Here is a 19,792-nt window from a genome sequence, read left to right as displayed (position 1 = left end):
GGAAGCAGATTCAATAATAACTTTCAAAAGGGAATTGGATATATACTTGAAAAGGAAAAATTTGCAGGACTATGAGGAAAGAGCAGTGGAGTGGGACTAATTGAATAGTTCTTTCAAAGAGCCAGCATAGGCACAGTGGGCCGGATGGCCTCATTCTGTGCTGAATGATTCTATGAAAACATACTGGTTATTACAGGAGTCACCTAACTTGGTCAGAATTGTTGATTCAGTAAGAATTATTCAGGTTTTATGTGTCTTGATGCAAATGCTAGAAATTTTGGGATAACTGTAGGTGTGATTTATATTTAGAATCAATTTTTAATTCTCCCATGCAATTGTGTTTCTCCTCTAGATCCATCTTCCCCAACGCCGCCTGTGCAGACGCTATCAACTTTCAAACCACCTGTTAGACCTGATTTTGGCACTATGGGTCGACCAATCAAGCTGCAGGCCAACTTCTTTGAGGTGGACATTCCAAAAATTGAAATCTACCATTATGATATAGACATAAAACCAGACAAATGCCCAAGAAGAGTAAACAGGTAATGTGAAATAATTAGTATTAATTTTTTATAGCATCAATTATGTTTTAACATACGTTTCCTGAAATGGGAAATTTCTGCTATTTGAGTTCTTGTTAACCATATGTATAACTGCCTAAAGCATCTCTATTCAGGGACTTGGTGTTACAAGATTTTATAGAGGATTCTCCATAAATTTAGTCTTGTGAACCAGTTGAAGTGAAAAATGATTCCATTCCTCAGCATGGGTTGGACCAGAAGGAAGGAAAAAGTGAGCAGTCAAGTCTGTGTCTGGTGCGTGACCTGAAGCAGTGGTGGCGCTGAGGTCTGGATTGGATGACAGGAGGGTGCTAATATTGAGAGAGGTGGTGGCAGGAGTGGGGCTCATGTGGGGATGTTGGGCTGGGTGTTGGAGGGTACTCAGCCCTAGGCCACCCTGCCAATGATGTGGCTTGGCCCTCCCAATTGGGTTTATTGTAACATTAGCAGAATCAATAAATGCACACAGTATTCAAGCAACAATTAACAGAATCAAGGTCGGTATTACCCGGTCCAACAGCGCAGCGTGATATGTCTTCAAATCTGCTATGTTTTGTTCTTTTCGCGCTCTTTCATTTATACTCTTATGTTTGTCAAGTAACAAGGTTATCTAACAGTTCCCTGCTTTGAGGGTGAAAAATGTAGTTTTGATCCCTCAACAGGATGACTAATCATCTTCTCCCTCCTGCATAAGGGCAGCTAGCTCCAGATTATTAGCACGTCGGTTAAGCCTTTTAGACCTACGCTTTAAACAGTACATCATAATACTCAATGTAACAATAATAGCCACTTGCAACACCACCAAGACATGTGATGTGATTCTGACCGAGGGGTGAGTGAAGATATCACTTAAAACATCCCACATTGAATTTCAGGGGTCAATTTCTTTATATAAAATCACAGAAAGCTTCGGCACAGAAGGAGGCCATTCGGTGCATCGTTTCCGTGCTGGCTGAAAATGAGCTATCCAGCTTAATCCCACTTTCTAGCACTTGGTCCGTAGCCCTAAAAGTTACTTTTTAAATGAGTTGAGGGTTTCTGTCTCTAACGCCCTTTCAGGCAGTGAGTTCCAGATCCTCCCCACCACCCTCTGGGTGAAAACATTTCTCCTCAGCACCCCTCTAATCCTTCTACAAATTACTTTAAATCTATGCCCCCTGGTCACTGACCCCTCTGCTAAGGGAAAAATACCTTCCTATCCACTCTATCTAGGCCACACGTAATTTTATACACCTCAATTATATCACCCCTCAGCCTCCACTGTTCCAAGGAAAACAACCCCGGCCTATCCATTCTTTCCTCATAGCTAAAATTCTCCAGTCCTGGCAAGTAAATCTCCTCTGTACTGTGGTGACCAGAACTGTACGCAGTACTCAAGCTGTGGCCTACCTAGCGTTTTGTACAGTTCTAGCATAACCTCTCTGCTCTTATATTCTATGCCTTTTTAACCATCTTATCTACCTGTGCTGCTACCTTCAGGGATCTGTGGACATGCACTCCAAGGTCCCTCTGTTCCTTTATGCCTCTCAGTATCCTCCCATTTATTGTGTACTCCCTTGCTTTGTTTGCCCTCTCCAAAGGATTTACTTCGCACTTCTCTGGATTGAATTCCATTTGCCACTTTTTCACACACCTGACCAGCCCATTTTCCTGCGGTCTACAGCTTTCTTCCTCACTTATCAACCACACAGCCAATTTTTGTATCACCTGCAAACTTCTTAATCCCTTAAGTCTAAATCATTGATATATACCATAAAAAGCAAGGGACCTAGTACTGAACCTTGTGGAACCCCACTGGAAACAGCCTTCCAGTCACAAACACCTGTCACTGAGCCAGTTTCGGATTCAACTTGCCTCTTTCCCTTGGATCCGTGGGCTTTAACTTTTCTGTCCAGTCTGCCATGTGGGGCCTTGTCAAAAGCCTTGCTAAAATCCATGTACACTACATCAAATGCGCTATCCTCATCGACCCTCCTCATAAAATTCAGTCAAGTTAGCCAGACACGACCTTCCCTCAACAAATATCCGCGGATAGCTCCTGATTCCTTTGCTGCTTAATTCTATCCAAGGTATCGTTATCACTAGACCATCCCCAAAAATGTACACGTGGCGCCTCTGCAAGGGTTGGGTCCTGACCAACACATAAACATTGAGTACAAACTCCTGACCCTCCTGGGATATGGTAAGTCGTTTCTTTGGTTTCATTCAGCGCACAGTTCATAAGCTTTCTGTCCCCAAGGTATAGTCCTTGTAGTGGCTGGTCCAGCTGTGTGCTGTGACCTCTTTGAACTCCCATCTCCATCGACCGTGATGTTTCATGTTTGAGTCGTTGACTGTGTCGGATATCAGTCTGAGCAGTAGATATCGTCTAATTTCCATTTCCAGTTTTAGTTCTGTAAACCAAGCATAGCGTCTTGTTATTATTTCAGACTTATTCTTAACCTGCTGTTTTAAGTTGGTTGATATGATGCTTTTCACATTCTTCTTCCACGTACTTTGAATCAAGTATACTGATGGGTTAGCTTTATCGATTATGAGGAACGGTCCCTTCCATCTAGGTGCAAAGGGGTATTCCTTTCTGCCATAATCTATTATCATTACTGTGTCACCGACCTGATACTCAAAAGGTGGTACCTTTTTGTCTAAATACCTTTTCATCTGTTTTTTTGATTTGCCCAATTGTTTAGCCACATACATGTTTGTGGTTCTGATTCATTCTTCCATTTTTTTTTTGCACCCAATTTTCAGTAACCGCTCCCTGCAACGTTGGCGTAGCTGTTGGGGTTAACCAGTGACCAGGTGTCCTCATCAATCTTCTGGTCATAGCCTGATATAATATGCTGGTTGTAGAATTTGGGGTGGCTCTGATATCCATTAAACACATAGGAAGCATATTTGCCCATTGTGCGGCTTGACCTGCACAAAATTTCCTGAGCATCGTTTTTAGGATTCGGTCACCTCTTTCCACTACCCTTGAGGATTGTGGGTGATGGGAAATCATAGAATGGTTACAGCACGGAAGGGGGCCATTTGACCCATCGATTCTGTGCCGGCTCTCTGCAAGAGCAATCCAGCTAGGTCCATTCTCCCACCCTACAAATTTTTCCCCTTCAAGTACTTTCCCCTTTGAAAGGCGCAATTGAATTTGCCTCCACCACCCCCTCAGGCAGTGCATTCCAGATCATACACTCGCTGTGTGTAAAAAAAAAAAAAAAAAAAGTTTTTCCTCATGTTGCCTTTGGTTCTTTTGCCAATCATCTTATGTCTTCTGGTTCTTGACCCGTCCGCCTGTGGGAACAGTTTTTCTCTATCAACTCTGTCTAGACCCTTCATGATTTTGAATACCTCTATCAAATCTCATCTCAACCTTCTCTGCTCAAAGGAGAACAACCCCAGTTTCTCCAGTCTATCCATGTAACTGAAGTCCTTCATCCCTGGAACCATTCTAGTAAATGTGTAACTTCTGTTTGATTGCCATGATTGCCTGTAGCTCGGCAAAAATGTTCCCTGTGAAATGTGACCCCTGATCACTGTTCACCTGTATTGGTACTCCCCAGCTACAGATCGTCTCGCACAACATCACGCAATCTGCGGTTAAAGCTGTGTTGGTGCGTACCGGGAAAGCCCTTTCCATTTAGTAAACTTATCCGAAATGACTAGACAGTGAACAAAACCTCGTGGCGCTTGTGGTCGTGGGCCAATAAAATGAATTTGAATGTGGGTCTAAGGACTGTCTGGCGGAGGTGCCGACCTTAAAAATGCTCAATTAACACTAGCACCTGGGTTGTGCTGCAGACAAACTGAACATTGACTAACTGAACAATATCGGATTCAAGATCGGATTCAAGGGAGGGCCACCAGGCTGATTCTTTGATCTTAGAGATAATAACTTCTGATGGCGCATGACCGCCCATAGGTGATGAGTGAAACATTTGGAAGAAGTCTTCTGCATAACTGGGTGGCGCACACACACAACTGGGAACTGGCACCCAGACCCTTCGTACATGAGGATCGAATGTGACTGATGGATCAGGAGAGTCGTACGGTGGGCATACGGCGTGGGTCGTGGAAGAGGTTTCCCTTAGTCGTGCCACTCTCTGATCTGGCAGTAGGGCTCATTCGTTCTGTTGGGTGTGTAGGTCAGTAGGGGGTTTGGAGAGTCTACCACTGACACCTGCTGCATGGGAGTAGGTTCCCCCAGCGCCCCGTGCTGTGCTGCCGCCTTAGCATGTTGATCAGCCAACGAGTTTCCGTGGGCATGTGGTATCCTATTTTCATAGAATCATAGAAATTTACGGCACAGAAGGAGGCCATTTGGCCCATCGTGTCTGTGGCAGCCGAGAAAGAGCTATCCAGCCTAATCCCACTTTCCAGCACTTGGTCTGTAGCCTTGTAGGTTACGGCACTTCAAGTGCACATCCAAGTACTTTTTAAATGCGATGAGGGTTTCTGCCTCTACCACCCTTGCATGCAGTGAGTTCCAGACCCCCACCACCCTCTGAGTTTAAAAATATTTGCCTCAGCTCCCTGCTAACTCTTCTACCAATTACTTTAAATCTATGCCCCCTGGTTATTGATCTCTCTGCTAAGGGATATAGGTCCTTCCTATCCACTCTCTCTCGGCCCCTCATAATTTTATAGAACTCAATTAAATCTCCCCTCAGCCTCTTCTGTTCCAAAGAAAACAACCCCAGCTTGTCCAATCTTTCCTCATAGCTAAAATTCTCCAGTCCTGGTAGCATCCTCATAAATCTCCTCTGTACCCTCACTAGTGCAATCACATCTTTCCTGTAATATGGTGACTAGAACTGTATAAACTGTGTTTTATACAGTTCTAGTAGTTGTGCTATGAGCTTTGACTTTGCTGAGGTAGATAGGCGCCCTCCTGTCTTGTAGCGCCACCCAAAGTTCGGAGAGCATTGCTGCATGTCTGCAGTACAGAAGTTATGCCGGAAGTAAAGGCAACAACAGTACTGCATTGATGATATAGGCACTGATCGAATAGATGTTGGTAGCCACATCAGATGTGATGTGAACAGCTGTTAGTAAAGCCACCAATTCAGCATACTGTGTAGAGTGTGTGTTATGTTCACACTGGTACACCTGCTTGGGTAACCACCGCCAATCCAGTATGTGGTTTCCCATTCACGTGATAGGATGAGCCGTTAATGTAGATGCTTTGCGCATCATCTGTTGGGGTCTTTTGGACTGGGCGGTGATCAAACCGGGCAAGGGACACGTGTGACTCCCCTTGGTACCAAAAAAAATGCAGAATGAGCAGTGTCTTTTTAGGGGTGATCTGGATGTCAAGTTCCATCAGCAGCAATGTCCAATGGTTCAGTCGTTGCAACCAGACCAATGTGTCACCGGGCTTTAGTCACAAGTTCAGAGGGGTGTGGGGTGAATGCAACACCAAAGTCTGTAGCCCGGTGATATAAGTAAAATGCTTGACTGCCCAGAAGGTTGCTAGAAGCTGTCGCTCACATGGGTCGAATGCCTTCTGAATTCCAGCCAGGATGCATAAGCGATTGGTGTCAACCTGCCATGCACCTCCTGGCACAGTACGGTTGCTAGGCTTTCGGTGGTGGCCACCACTTCCAGGTGCAACGGCTGATTTGGATGTGGAGAGATCAAGTACGTAGCCTGTGCAACCGCTTGCTTCAGCTTGGTTACTGCATCGGTATGTTCGTCCGTCTAATCCTACTGGACTGAAGCATCGTTTCCTTTGAGTAAGTCGTACAATGGATTAGTGAGTTCTGCAAACTGTGGAATGAACAATCGTTGGTACCCCACGAGCCCAAAAACGACTGGAGAGCAATGGCAGTCTCTGTATAATGTCCACCTTGTGGGTGTCAGGTGCCTTTCTGTCATGTGATAAAGTAATCCCAGAAAAGATAGTTCTGATTGTAGTAGCTGAGCTTTCTTGGGATTGACCGTGAGACCGGCCGGCCTTAGACTGCCCAGACAGTCCTGGAGTACTATCAGATGTTGTTCTTGCATCTTGGTGGCAATCAAAATGTCATCCGCATATTGTAGAGACCACATCTGGAGTATTGTGTGCAGTTTTGGTCTCCTTATCTGAGGAAGGATGTCCTTGCCGTGGAGGGAGTGCAACGAAGGTTTACCAGACTGATTCCTGGGATGGCAGAACTGACGTATGAGGAGAGATTGGGTCGACTAGGCCTATAATCACTAGAGTTTAGAAGAATGAGAGGTGATCTCATTGAAACATATCAAATTCTAACAGGACTGGACAGACTAGATGCAGGGAGGATGTTCCCGATGGCTGGAGAGTCCAGAACCAGGGGTCACAGTCTCAGGATACGGGGTATGCCATTTAGAACTGAGATGAGTAATTTCTTCACTGAGGGTGGTGAACCTGTGGAATTCTCTACCACAGCAGGCAGTGAAGGCCAAGTCATTAGATGTATTCAAGGAGATAGATATCTTAATGCTAAAGGGATCAAGGGATATGGGGAAAAAGCGGGAACAGAGTACTGAGTTAAACGATCAGCCATGATCATTTTGAATGGCGGAGCAGGCCCGAAGGGCCGAAGGGCCTACTCTTGCTCCTATTTTCTATGTTTCTAGAACAGACTGAGTGAGAACATCCCTTCAGTATAAACGCCATACGCTTGTGGAAGATTGTAGGGGGTTATGGAACTCCTGTGGCAAACATGTCCAGGTATATTGTTGGTCGTTGAAAGTAAATGTGAACTTATACTGATCCTCCGGGTGAACTGGAACACTTCAGAATCCATTGGAGATATCTAGGAAAGAGCTCTGCCGTCCTCGAGACCTGTGCCAGCAACATGTGTGAATCTCTCACCACAGGCATGCACGAAGGTGTGACTGGGTTCATTTTCCTGTAATCAATTGTCAATCACCAACTACCATCTGGTTTCTTTACCAGCCAAATTGGTGAATTCACAGTGAATGATCCCTGACTGATCACATTTTGCTCTTGCAGAGAGTCAATTGCAGCCTTTGCATAAGGATGGCTCACATTGGGAATCGGATATTGTTTACATTTACCGTAGAGTGCGCCATTAACCCTTTCTTTCTCGTCTAACCTACCACAATCATATTTATGTTTAGCCATTACCCCATCTCATCTGGTCCAAGGTTGCTTGAATGCCTGGGTCAGAATGAGTGAGGGGAGGGTACGGTTCAGGATTCTTAATTGCATACACGACAAAAACATCAGATATAATCGCGGAAGACGCATTAGACTGTTGTCCTGTCACGTGTTTTATCCACAAACATTGGTTTGTATAATCAATCAATATCCCAAACCAGGTTAATGCATCGGATCCCAATAGCCATCGCAGCCGGATCAGGTATTCGCATCTAAATACCATCCGTATTCAGTTCAACATGAGTCAGTTGCATAGATTCTAGTGTGTACATTCTGAAGTACAGCGGCCATGATTGCGGCCCAAGCACTGTTTCCATTCACTACCACTCCCAGGGCTATTTTAACTTTCGGTGTCAATTTTGAGAGGAACAACTTATATCCCTCCAGACTGCGATGATTGGTCCCTGCTGGGCCCAGCGGCTGGGACATAACATCTAGCTCATGCAATCTCTGCTCAAATACCTGCGGGTGCTCTTGATGTCCCTGTTTACATTTACCGATCACACCACAAACATCTATCTATCTGATTTCTAGCACTACAAGAATAGCATCCTTTACAGCTTGAGAGTTAGTGGTGGCAGTAAAGATCACTGGGTCCAATCATGCCTTGAGGTCCGGACTCAAGCCATACAACAATATGCACTTAAGATCCGGATCACCAAGTTCAGGATGACCTTGGATGAAGACCCCGAATATCTGAACGAGCTCTAATGGGTCCCTTCCGTCTTTAATCTGACCCATCTCTTGCTCACCTCCTGCTGTTCAACCTGGATGATTGAGCGATGCACCTCATAATTACCTGTTACTTGACCCATTATTAGTCCGGACTGACCTGTACACCACCTCTACCTGTCCCTCTGCTCCCTTGGGAGGATCATCATCGTCATGGTAGTGATACACCACATTCTCCAACACTCCCCAGGGTCGTCATCTCACCTTCATCACCTCCAAATTCACAACTTCCTCGGGTTACTGCCTCTAACATAGCTGTTCTCTGCCCCAACCGACTCCTGAGCACTTGTATTTGCATTTTTACCCATTTCCTTATTCCTTTCGGACTCTTCCTTCAGCGCTCCTCTTGCATCCTCTAACTGCTGTTTTAACTTTTCTACTTCCTTTTTCAGCTTCTTTCTCTCACACTCCTGTGCCACCTGTTCTGACCCTTGCGTAGTTGCTAAGTTCACTAGCACTGATTGGTTTCCTAACATAGCACTTAACTCAGTGATTCGCAAGTGAAAGCTCCCAGTTGACTGCACTTCTCTTTTCTCACATTCATTCTGGCACTTATGCTCCATTATTTCCTCCTTTTAAAATTTTTAGCCTTATCTTCATTTTTAACAGCGCAGAACCACGTAGCATATCTGTACACATGTTCTGCTTGTTTGCCTGGCTTTATTTTCTTAGCTCCCTGATCTGTTCTCATATCCAGGCACACGACTCCTTGTATGGTTCGTCCGCTTTGGACATTACCAGAATACCTTTCTCCTCATATTGGTGGATTCCCCTTTCTTACTCATGCTGCTTAATTGTTCGTGGGTAGCGCATCATCTTCACTCCTCGTCTACTAAACTAGTTTTCTTCCCCAGGAGTTAAGTTATGACCCTTTACAACCCAAAGGAATTCTGCTACGGCTACTTTGCCTTGTTATTTGCCAAGTCCTGCCGCGGATCGCCACTTTGTTGGGCCGCGTGTCAGAGTGTAATCGGCCCTAGGTCACCCTGCCAATGATTCGGCTTGGCATTCCCAATTGGGTATAACCAGGCTTTATTGTAACATTAGCAGAATCAATAATATACACAGTATTGAAGCAACGATTGACAGAATCAAGGTCGGTATTACCCGATCAAAGTCTCTGGACAGCAGCGCAGCGGACTAGGTCTTCAAATCCGCTGTTTTGTTCTTTTTGCGCTCTTTCGTTTATAACCGTACGTTTGTCAAGTAGCAAGGTTAAGGCCCTCTGTGGTCGTCTGACGGTTAAAAAGGTTCTATCCTATATCCCCCTCTGAGGTTAACAAAGTTATCTAACAGGGAGTAACAGCAGTTTGGGTGGGGGGAACTTGCAAATCAGGAGAGTGGGTTTGAAAGTGGGAAGTAGTTAAATTGGGGTTAAGGCCAGTAAAAAGGAGATATGGGACTTGGGGCGGCTTAGGGTAGAGGCAGGGAAGTCTGGAGCTGCACTGTGGCTCCCTGGAATTGTGGTCTGGTTGCTTGAACATAATCATAATCATCAGTCTCGTAGTGCAATGGATAAACACATGAAGCAGAGGAAGGTAAATGGCAATGAGATTAGATTTAGAGTGCTCTAGAAAAGAGCCTGCACAGAGAGGATGAGCTGATTGGATTCCTTTTGTGCTTGTCACCTTCTACGTCAACTTTTTCCAATTTATAATTTCATCCATCCATATTTAATATGGGATTTGCCTGTGTAAACTTGTTATAATTACACATTTTGACTGCTCCGGTGCTTTTCTGCCCAGTCTGTGAATATCTTTATTGTGTGTCTCTCAAACAATTAGGATGTTTACAGAATGAGTACGAAGCCATCTTCTTTTCCTTTTGCATAAGTTTTGCTTTCAGTTTTTATCCTTTTGCTCATACTTTTTTTCAGTTTAATTTTAACTTCAAATATTATGATTCTTTTTAGAGTTTCTGAGGCCTCTTCTTCATCATTTAGAATTTAGAATACGTTACTTTTTTTATTACTGGTTCTTCCCATACGTCCCTCTCCCTCATCCTAGCTCTGTCCTTGCGTTAACACTCCTACCATGCCACTTTTTTTAGGCATAACTCCCTGCCATGTTAAATTTGAATGAAAAGTGTTAAGTAAGTGATTTTAGTTCCTAAAATTACCAGCTTCACCCTCGCCTACCCAGAAAACCTGATTTCCCATGACCTTGAATCCTGATGCATCTGCCACATTAATTTCACGTTAACTGTGGCAATCCAAAACCACCCAAAGCGAAAAGCACTAAATATTGAACAATAAATTGATTAAAACATTGTTTTCTCTCAAGCTGGAAAGTTCTTGAATGGAACCCATTCTCTGTTAAAATCCTCAGCTACCGAGGTAGGATTTTTCATCTCAATGGAAAAATAACTTGCAACACCCAGCATAGCAAGCATTCCTTTCCTCCCAGAATGTATGACTTCAAGATGGGGGTTGAATTAAGTCTGCATATCCCAGTTCGTTCATCCCTTGACCTCTCGCTCCATTTTATCCAAAGACTGTCTTGACTTCCTGTGTGCACTGCCATGGCAGTTTGACCAGTGTAAGTATAAAGTAGAAAATAATCAGCAAGAAAGGAGAAAAATACAGACACTGAACCATTTTTAATAATGAAAAATAAATTGATGTTGACATTCAACGTACATGACACAGAAATATTATTCTAAATATACATCTCTATTTTACAGCGACCCATCACACCTAGCATTTATACCACAAGCTTTCAACTCTTCTGTTCAAATGCTTTTGTTAGAAAATGTTTGTAGTAGTGCGTCAGTGGAGCGAGGTGAAATATCTCGTAAATACAAATAGGCCGTATGGAATTAAGGGTCAAAGAGGCTGTAGTTCAATGTTGTAACAATACATAGCTTGAACATCAGAATATATTGCAAAATAGTACAGTACTGGCAAGATCCAAATTTTGGTAACAATTTTATATTTCGCTATCAAATTAGACTCCCCCTCCTGTAAATGGAGGTGAGCATATGGCAGCTTCACTTTTAATTGAAGTAGTCAGTTTTTTCCTCAAACTTAAATTGTCCAAATTTAACTTTTAAAAATAACTTCTGTCTTATTTGGTTCAGTATAGAACATTAAAAAAAATCTACATTTAGGATTTAATATAATAAACCATAAAATTTGAATTCTAAATCTAACCTGAAGCTGCTACAACTGCATTCTCCATTAGTAAATAATGTTAGTTTATAACCTAGCTGAGACACTTTATACCAACATTATTTCTGAGCTTCAAATAAATTGATCAATATTTGAACCTTTGTACTAAAATCTTTTAGTTAGATTCAACATTCTGAACTTACATTTGGACACCTGTGTTTCTAAATTAATGGTTTGCTTGCATAACAGTCATACATTCTAATAATAATTGTCGAAACATCACAAAGCAATTTCACACAATATAGAAAAGTGCTATACAAATATAAAGTGTGCTACTGTGTCTAGGTGCAATTTCATTGTCGTATGTTTTTTTAATAAAACTATTAATTGGGAAACATTTTGTGCTTAGATTAAGAATTTGTACAATAGGAGTGAATTAAACCAGCTTGGGATGTTTGTATTGTATGCTTGGATAAAAGATGCATATATCCAGTCAGCTGCAGAAATGAAATTATTTTACTTTTTCAGGGAAATTGTTGAACATATGGTTCAACATTTTAAAAATCAGATCTTTGGGGACCGGAAACCGGTGTTTGATGGAAGGAAGAACCTCTACACTGCAATGCCTCTTCCTATAGGGCGAGACAGGGTGAGTAAAATTAAGTTATGAACTTCAAATGTTAAAGCATTGAGTACTTACCCTTACATTCATTAGGTCATACCAAATTTTGCCTTTTAATATGTGGAGGTTTGAAAAATGTAGAGTGCTGGTTTTCTGTCACCAGTCTTGTAAATATTAGAATTTGTATATTTGCAAATTTTTTTTTATTCGTTCATGGGATGTGGGCGTCGCTGGCGAGGCCGGCATTTATTGCCCATCCCTAATTGCCCTTGAGAAGGTGGTGGTGAGCCACCTTCTTGAACCGCTGCAGTCCGTCTGGTGACGGTTCTCCCACAGTGCTGTTAGGAAGGGAGTTCCAGGATTTTGACCCAGCGACGATGAAGGAACGGCGATATATTTCCAAGTTGGGATGGTGTGTGACTTGGAGGGGGACTTGCAGGCGGTGTTGTTCCCATGTACCTGCTGCTCTTGTCCTTCTAGGTGGTAGAGGTCGCAGGTTTGGGAGGAGCTGTCAAAGAAGCCTTGGCGAGTTGCTGCAGTGCGTCCTGTGGATGGTACACACTGCAGCCACAGTGCGCCGGTGGTGAAGGGAGTGAATGTTTAGGGTGGTGGATAGGGTGCCAATCAAGCGGGCTGCTTTGTCCTGGATGGTGTCGAGCTTCTTGAGTGTTGTTGGAGCTGCACTCATCCAAGCAAGTGGAGAGTATTCCATCACAATCCTAACTTGTGCCTTGTAGATGGTGGAAAGGTTTTGGGGAGTCAGGAGGTGAGTCACTCGCTGCAGAATACCCAGCCTCTGACCTGCTCTCGTAGCCACAGTATTTATATGGCTGGTCCAGTTAAGTTTCTGGTCAATGGTGACCCTCAGGATGTTAATGGTGGGGGATTCAGTGATGGTAATGCTGTTGAATGTCAAGGGGAGGTGGTTAGACTCTCTCTTGTTGGAGGTGGTCATTGCCTGGCACTTATCTGGCGCGAATGTTACTTGCCACTTATCAGCCCAAGCCTGGATGTTGTCCAGGTCTTGCTGCATGCGGGCTCGGACTACTTCATTATTTGAGGGGTTGTGAATGGAACTGAACGCTGTGAGAAATTGAGAGACAGATAGCTAGTAATGCCAAAGGCATTGTGAACTTTTTGAAATAATTTTGTGAATTGCATCAAAGGGAATACTTGTATTTTGTAGATCATTGTGTAAAAACAAAATGGTGTATGGCTTCTGTAAAAACCTACAGGTCTTATATTGTATATGTAGCAAGATCTGGGTTTGCATATTTGTGACACTCATTCTAGAACAAATTGCAAATCTAAAGTTAAAGTAAGATCCCACTTTTACTGAGGTCAGATTAAAGACATGCATCATTTCATCTGTGCAATGTATTTGCAACACACAAGTTGAAATCGCAAATCTAGAAAATATTCTTAGATGCTCTTTTCATTCTTGGATGTGGAAGTTGCCGGCAAGGCCAGCATTTTATCACCCATCCTTTGTTGCCCCGAGAAGGTGGTGGTGGGCCGCCTTGAATCGCTGCAGCAGCGGTTTGATCCAAATGATACATTTGATACACTTAAGAGGGCAATTAAGAGTCAGCCACATTGGTATGGGATTGGAGTCACATATAAGCTAGACTGGGTATGGACGGCTTTAGGTTTTCTTTCCAGAAGAACATTAGTTTTTTACGATTAGTTTTCAGTTAGGTTTTTACGACAAACTTCACTTTTAGTGATGCCAGCTTTTTATTGCCAGATTTTTTTTTTGAACTGAATTCAAATTCTCAAACTGCCATGGTGAGATTTAAACTCGTGTTCTCTAGATTATTAGCTCAGGCCTCTATTATTAGTCCAGTAACATAACCGCTACACTTCCTGTGCCCAGTTTATCTGTTCAGTTTTTCATGGCACTGGACTGGCTGTATCTGACTTCTATTCAGGTATCGTTACTATCTCAAATGCTTCTTATGGTTCGTTTAACCTACTGTATTGTCTCAAATGAAATTTCCCGAGCCTCCGTCTCAACAGAAAACTCACCTGCACTATGTAAAAGATTCTTCCTGCCTTCATTGCAATGTGGTTGCACATCTGCTTTTATAGTAAACCGGGTACAATATGAGCTATGGGGTATGACTTGTATTCTCGGAGTGAGCTTACTTGAGAGCCATGTTCTGATCAGTTTCACAAGTGGCTTTTCATGTATATTCTGTTTATGTTGCACAAGAGAAATTAAAAGGGATGTAGCTATTTTGCATACAAACCATTGATGTTTGGATTGTGGAGTCGTGATGGCACAACAGCAGCTTGCACTTGCATACTGCCTTTAACATAGTAAATATCCCAAGGTTCTCCACAAAGGAGAAACTGATACTAAGCAGTAAGAAGTCAGATTTGGAGGAATATTTGCAGCTGGGGAGTTAGTGAGGCAGAGGGGTTCAAGGAGGAAGTTCCAGAGAGAAGCTGATAGCTCTGCTACCACTGGTAGAGTGGAGGGAGGGATTTGTGCATAAGAGGCCAGAGTCAGAAGACTGAAGAGGCACAGGGCTGGAGGAGGTTGGTGAGATAGACTGAGGTAAGTCCATGAAGGAACGTGTATTAAAGAAAAGATTTTTAAATTCAGTGTGTTGGGGGAAGTAAAGACCCAGTGGATGTTGGCGAGGGCATTGGGTGATGGGTAAGCAGAAGTGAGTGATGGACCTTTAGAGCTGGCACGGACTCGATGGACCGAATGGCCTCCTTCCGTGCTGTAACCTTTCAATGATTCTTTGAGGTAGAGTTAGGGAGACCAGTGAGGCGGGTGTTGGAAAAGCCTGGAAGGTACCAAGGGTTTCAGTAAAAGCAGATGATGTTACGGAGATGGAAGTAAGCGGTCTTGGTGATTGAAAGACTATGGCGTTTGAATCTTTGAGTGCACTGTCAAGTTCAGTTGAAGTGAGCAACTTGGAAGGGGAATTCAGTTATTGCAATGTTAGTGGTTTTTGTTAGTTAGGTTGGAGATGTGCTGGCTCGCCCATGATTTGATGACAGACAAGCAATCTGAGCACACAGTTGTGCTAATGGAGTTTAGGGTGATGGCATAGGGGTAGAGCTGGGTGGTATTGGTAAAAGACATAAGGCATTTGTAGTTGTTCCATGAGTTTGCCATGTACAGTCATTGTTGGGCAGCATTATCCTCTTTGACTTGCTTTACTCTCCTTTGCTCTCCTATACTTCTCTCCAAGGCAAAAAAAAATTCAAGTTTAGACTGCAGCAAAAATGCCTTTGTGATTTCCTCCAGATTGCAGGTGTATTTCAAGGAAATAACTAACACAGCACTGCTACCATGAGATTAGAATAAGTGCTATCAAACAAAATTTGACACCAAGCTGCAGAAGGAAATATTAGGACAGGTGACCAAAGGTTTGGTCAAAGAGGTAGGCTCTAAGGAGCATCTTAAAGGAGCAGGGAGATGGAGAGGTTTGGGGATGGAATTCCAGAGTTTAGGGCCTAGGCAGCTGAAGGCACAGCTGCCAACAGTGGAGCGATGAAAATCGGAGATGCGCAAGAGGCCAGAATTGGAGGAGTGCAGAGATCTCGGAGGGTTGTAGGGCCGGAGGAGGTTAGTGAGGTTGAGAGGGGAGAAGCCATGGAGGGATTTGAAAACAGGGATGAGAATTTTAAAATTGAGGTGTTGCTGGACTGGGAGCTAGTGTAGGTCAGGTGAGCACCGACGTGATGGGTGAATGGGACTTGGTACGAGTTAGGATACGGGCAGCAGAGTTTTGATGAACTCCAGTTTATGGAGGGTGCAAGGTCGGAGGTCGGCCAGCAGATCATTTTAATAGTAGAGTCTAGAGGTGACAAATGCATGGATGAGGGTTTCCGCAGCAGATGAGCTGAGCTGAGATGGGCGATGTTATGGATGTGGAAGTAGGTAGCCTTGGTAATGGAGAGGACATGGGGTCGGAAGCTCAGCTCAGGAAGCACACTCACCCCCGAGTCAAAAGGTTATGGGATCAAGTCCAACTCCAGAGACTTGAGCATAAAATCTAGGCTGACACTCCAGTGCAGTACTGAGGGAGTGCTGCGCTATCGGAGGTGCCGTCTTTTGGATGAGATGTTAAACTGAGGCCATCTGCCCTCAGGTGAATGTAAAAAGATCCCATAGCATTATTTCGAAGAAGAGCAGAGAAATTCTGCTGGTCTGCGAAATTAGCTGGTCATTATCATATTGCTGTTTGTGGGACTTTGCTGTGTGCAAATTGGCTGCTGTGTTTCCCAAATTATAATGGTGACTACACTTTAAAAGTATTTAATTGGCTGTAAAGCGCTTTGGGATGTCCTGAGGTCGTGAAAGGTGCTATATAAATGCCAGTCTTTTTTTTAAAAAAAGAGCCTTGATTTAGAATCATACAGCACAGAAGGTGGTCATTCGGCCCATCGTACCTGTGCTGGCTCTCCAATTAGTCCCACTCTCCTGCGCTTTCTCCATAGTCCTGCAAATTTTTCCTTTTTAAGTATACATCCACGTCCCTTTTGAAAGTTACTATTGAATCCGCTTTCACCACACTTCCAGGCAATGCATTCTTGCTGAGTTTTAAAAATAATTCTCCTCCTTCCCCCCCCCCCCCCCCCGGCTTTTTTGACAGTTATCTTAAAACTGTGTCCTCTGGTTACTGACCCTCCTGCTAATGGAAACAATTTCTCCCTATCTACTCTGTCAAAACCTTTCATGATTTTGCACACCTCTATTAAATCTCCCCATAACCTTCTCTGCTCTAAGGAGAATAACCCCAGCTTTTCTACATAAATCTCCTCTGCACCCTCTCCAGTGCCTTGACATTCTTTCTAAAGTGTGGTGCCCAGAATTGGACACAATACTCTAGCTGAGGTCTAACATAAGAATATAACATAAGAAATAGGAACAGGAGTAGGCCATACGGCCCCTTGAGCCTGCTCCGCCATTCAATAAGATCATGGTTTTTCGACCTCAACTCCACTTTCCAGCCCAATCCCTGGAGTCCAAAAATACTATCTATCTCAGCCTTGACGACTCCGCATCCACAGCCCTCTCGGGTAGAGAATTCCAAAGATTCACAACCCTCTGAGTGAAGAAATTCCTCCTTATTTCAATCTTAAATGGCTGACCCCTTATCCTGAGACAATGCTCCCTAGTTTAAGGATGGGCAATAAATGCTGGCCTTGCCAGCCACATCCACATCCCATGAACGAATAAAAAAAAATAGTTCTAGACACTCCAGCTAGGGGACCAACCTCTCAGCATCCAGTGATTTATAAAGGTTTACCATCACTTCCTTAGTCTATGCCTCTATTTACAAAGCCAAGGATACCGTATGTTTTTTTAACAGCTTTATCAACTTGTTCTGCGTCCTTCAAAGATTTGTTTATGTGAACCCCCAGGTCTCTGTCACTGCACCTCCTTTAAAATTGTAGCATTTACTTTATACTGCCTCTCCTTATTTTTACTTCAAAAATGCATCGCTTCACACTTCTCTGATTTAAATTTCATCTGCCATATATCTGCTCGTTTCACTAGTCTTATCTATCCTCCTGAAGTCTGCTTCCATTATCCTTTCTGTTTACTACATTTCCAAGCCTTGTGACATCTGCACGCTTTGAAATTATGCCCTCTATACCCAAGTCCTGGTCATTAATATATCTCAAATAGAGCAGTGATTCCAATGCCGATCTCTGGGGGAACACCACTGTACACTTCCCTCCAATCTGAAAAACAACTGTTCACTGCTACTCTGCTTTCTGTCTCTCAGCCAATTTCTTATCCTCACTGCTACTGCCTCTTTAATCCCATGGGATACTTTTTAAAAGTATAGCAGGCTGTTGTTATTGTGACTAACATATTGACTCTTCTATAAATGATTAGATCATCACAGGATCTACTTTACATCAGACCACAAAGGATTGCATTAGTAATCATTTCCCTGAATGAGCAAAACTTCATGTTAATTTATTTGCATCACGTGCTAGAAAATTAGATTAAAAGATGTAAAGGTGGACCTCCCTTCAATTCCCATTGTGACTATTTTAGTGAAGTACATTTACCGGATAAATTGTGAATATATACTACAATCTTTATTTGCACAAGTGCTTGTCACTTTTTGTTTTGATTATTGATGGATGTTGAAATGTATTATGTATAGATGTTATCTGAATATGGTTTTCAGTTGATGTGACTTTAAATAGGCATTTCTGTTTTTGTGTTGTAGTTAATGTTTACATTGTCTTACTTTTCCCTGCTCTCATTATTTGATTTTTCTTTTAAATAGGTGGAGCTAGAGGTGACTCTACCAGGGGAAGGAAAGGACAGAATCTTTAAGGTGGTGATAAAGTGGGTGGCATGTGTCAGCCTCCAAGCCTTGCATGATGCACTTTCTGGTCGACTCCCAGCGATTCCTTTTGAATCTATTCAAGCACTAGATGTAGTGATGAGACATCTACCCTCCATGAGGTGAGAAAAGCCATGTAGTGACTAAATGTGATATTCAGTAGGTATCTCATGAGTTTTGGGTTTCTGCATGTAAAAGGAAACTAGTAACTCTGTGTTGCAGTAACACTCTGTTGGAATGCACAATCACAGTGAAGTATCCTACTGGTGCATCATTCCACAAAAACTGTGATCTCACCTTTTTAATACTAGATTCTCCAATTTAAAAAAAAAGTTGATTCTTTCAAGGAATATTGACTAGATCAGTTAGAAAAGAAAGATTAAAGAGAGCTACTTTCACACTGCCATGCATTGTCACTTTAAATGCAGATGTGGTGATCAGTGCTTTCACCCACTGCCTAGTTGGGAATTACACACATTTTGATGCACAGCATAGCACCTGATCATATGTTTGCAATTACTCAAAAATTTACAACCTCAACAAATGGAAATCAGATACTTGACCTGTGATAAATAAAAGTTTGGATGAGCAAGAACCTGCAACCAATTTGATTTCATCCTTTCAGAATACTTAACCCTGCTGTTTCATTATAGCACCTAGCTTTAAGTGAACCTATTGTCCTGGCCTCTTATCTTTCCTGACAACCTGTTCCAGCAATCGATTGCACTTTGTATAAAGAAATACTTCCTGGTAACTGTCCTGCTCCCGTGGCATTTTTGAAAATATTGTTTTGGGTTTACTTTCTGTATCCCATTAAATATGTTGTATACCTCTGAGGTCCCCTCTGATACATGCCTCTTTGAGGCTGAAAGATCCTGGTTTATCAAGTCATTCTTTACCATTCTTTGCTCAATCTCTTTACTTTCCTACATTGCATGCTTGTGTTCCAGCGACCAGAATTGTACTTCAGCTGTGGTCTAACCAGGGCACTATACAGCTTTAGCATGACAGTGGGGATTTGAAATCAATGGATTTGGCAATATAATCCTATTTGCTTTGTTTATAGCCACCCCACACTGGTGAGTGATGAGTCAATTAAAGCCCCTAGATCTCCTTCAACTTGAGACAGCAATTCCAGGTCATTAATATATACACCTGAAACAGGTCGAGTCTTGGCACAGACCCCGAGTGCACTACATGCAATATCTCCCACTGCAGCCAGTGACACTCAAACAAATACCCTTCCATTAGCCAGTTACTTTCCCTAGATTACCCACTGACTAGTTTATCAATGAG

General features: G+C 43.0%; 1 protein-coding gene across 1 annotated transcript in view; it reads left to right on the top strand.

Annotated features, from left to right (window-relative positions):
• Positions 1-19,792, top strand: part of LOC137310891 (protein argonaute-2) — a 120,160-nt gene that overhangs the window by 24,719 nt on the left and 75,649 nt on the right. The window contains exons 2-4 of the mRNA XM_067978445.1: positions 353-542; positions 12,068-12,188; positions 18,437-18,618. Coding sequence (XP_067834546.1) covers positions 353-542; positions 12,068-12,188; positions 18,437-18,618 — 493 coding nt within the window. The remainder of the gene's footprint in view (positions 1-352; positions 543-12,067; positions 12,189-18,436; positions 18,619-19,792) is intronic.

Source organism: Heptranchias perlo, chromosome 3, assembly GCF_035084215.1.
Source record: "Heptranchias perlo isolate sHepPer1 chromosome 3, sHepPer1.hap1, whole genome shotgun sequence".
In the NCBI taxonomy this organism is placed as follows: Eukaryota; Metazoa; Chordata; class Chondrichthyes; order Hexanchiformes; family Hexanchidae; genus Heptranchias; species Heptranchias perlo.
This window is presented reverse-complemented; position numbering and strand designations above follow the sequence as displayed.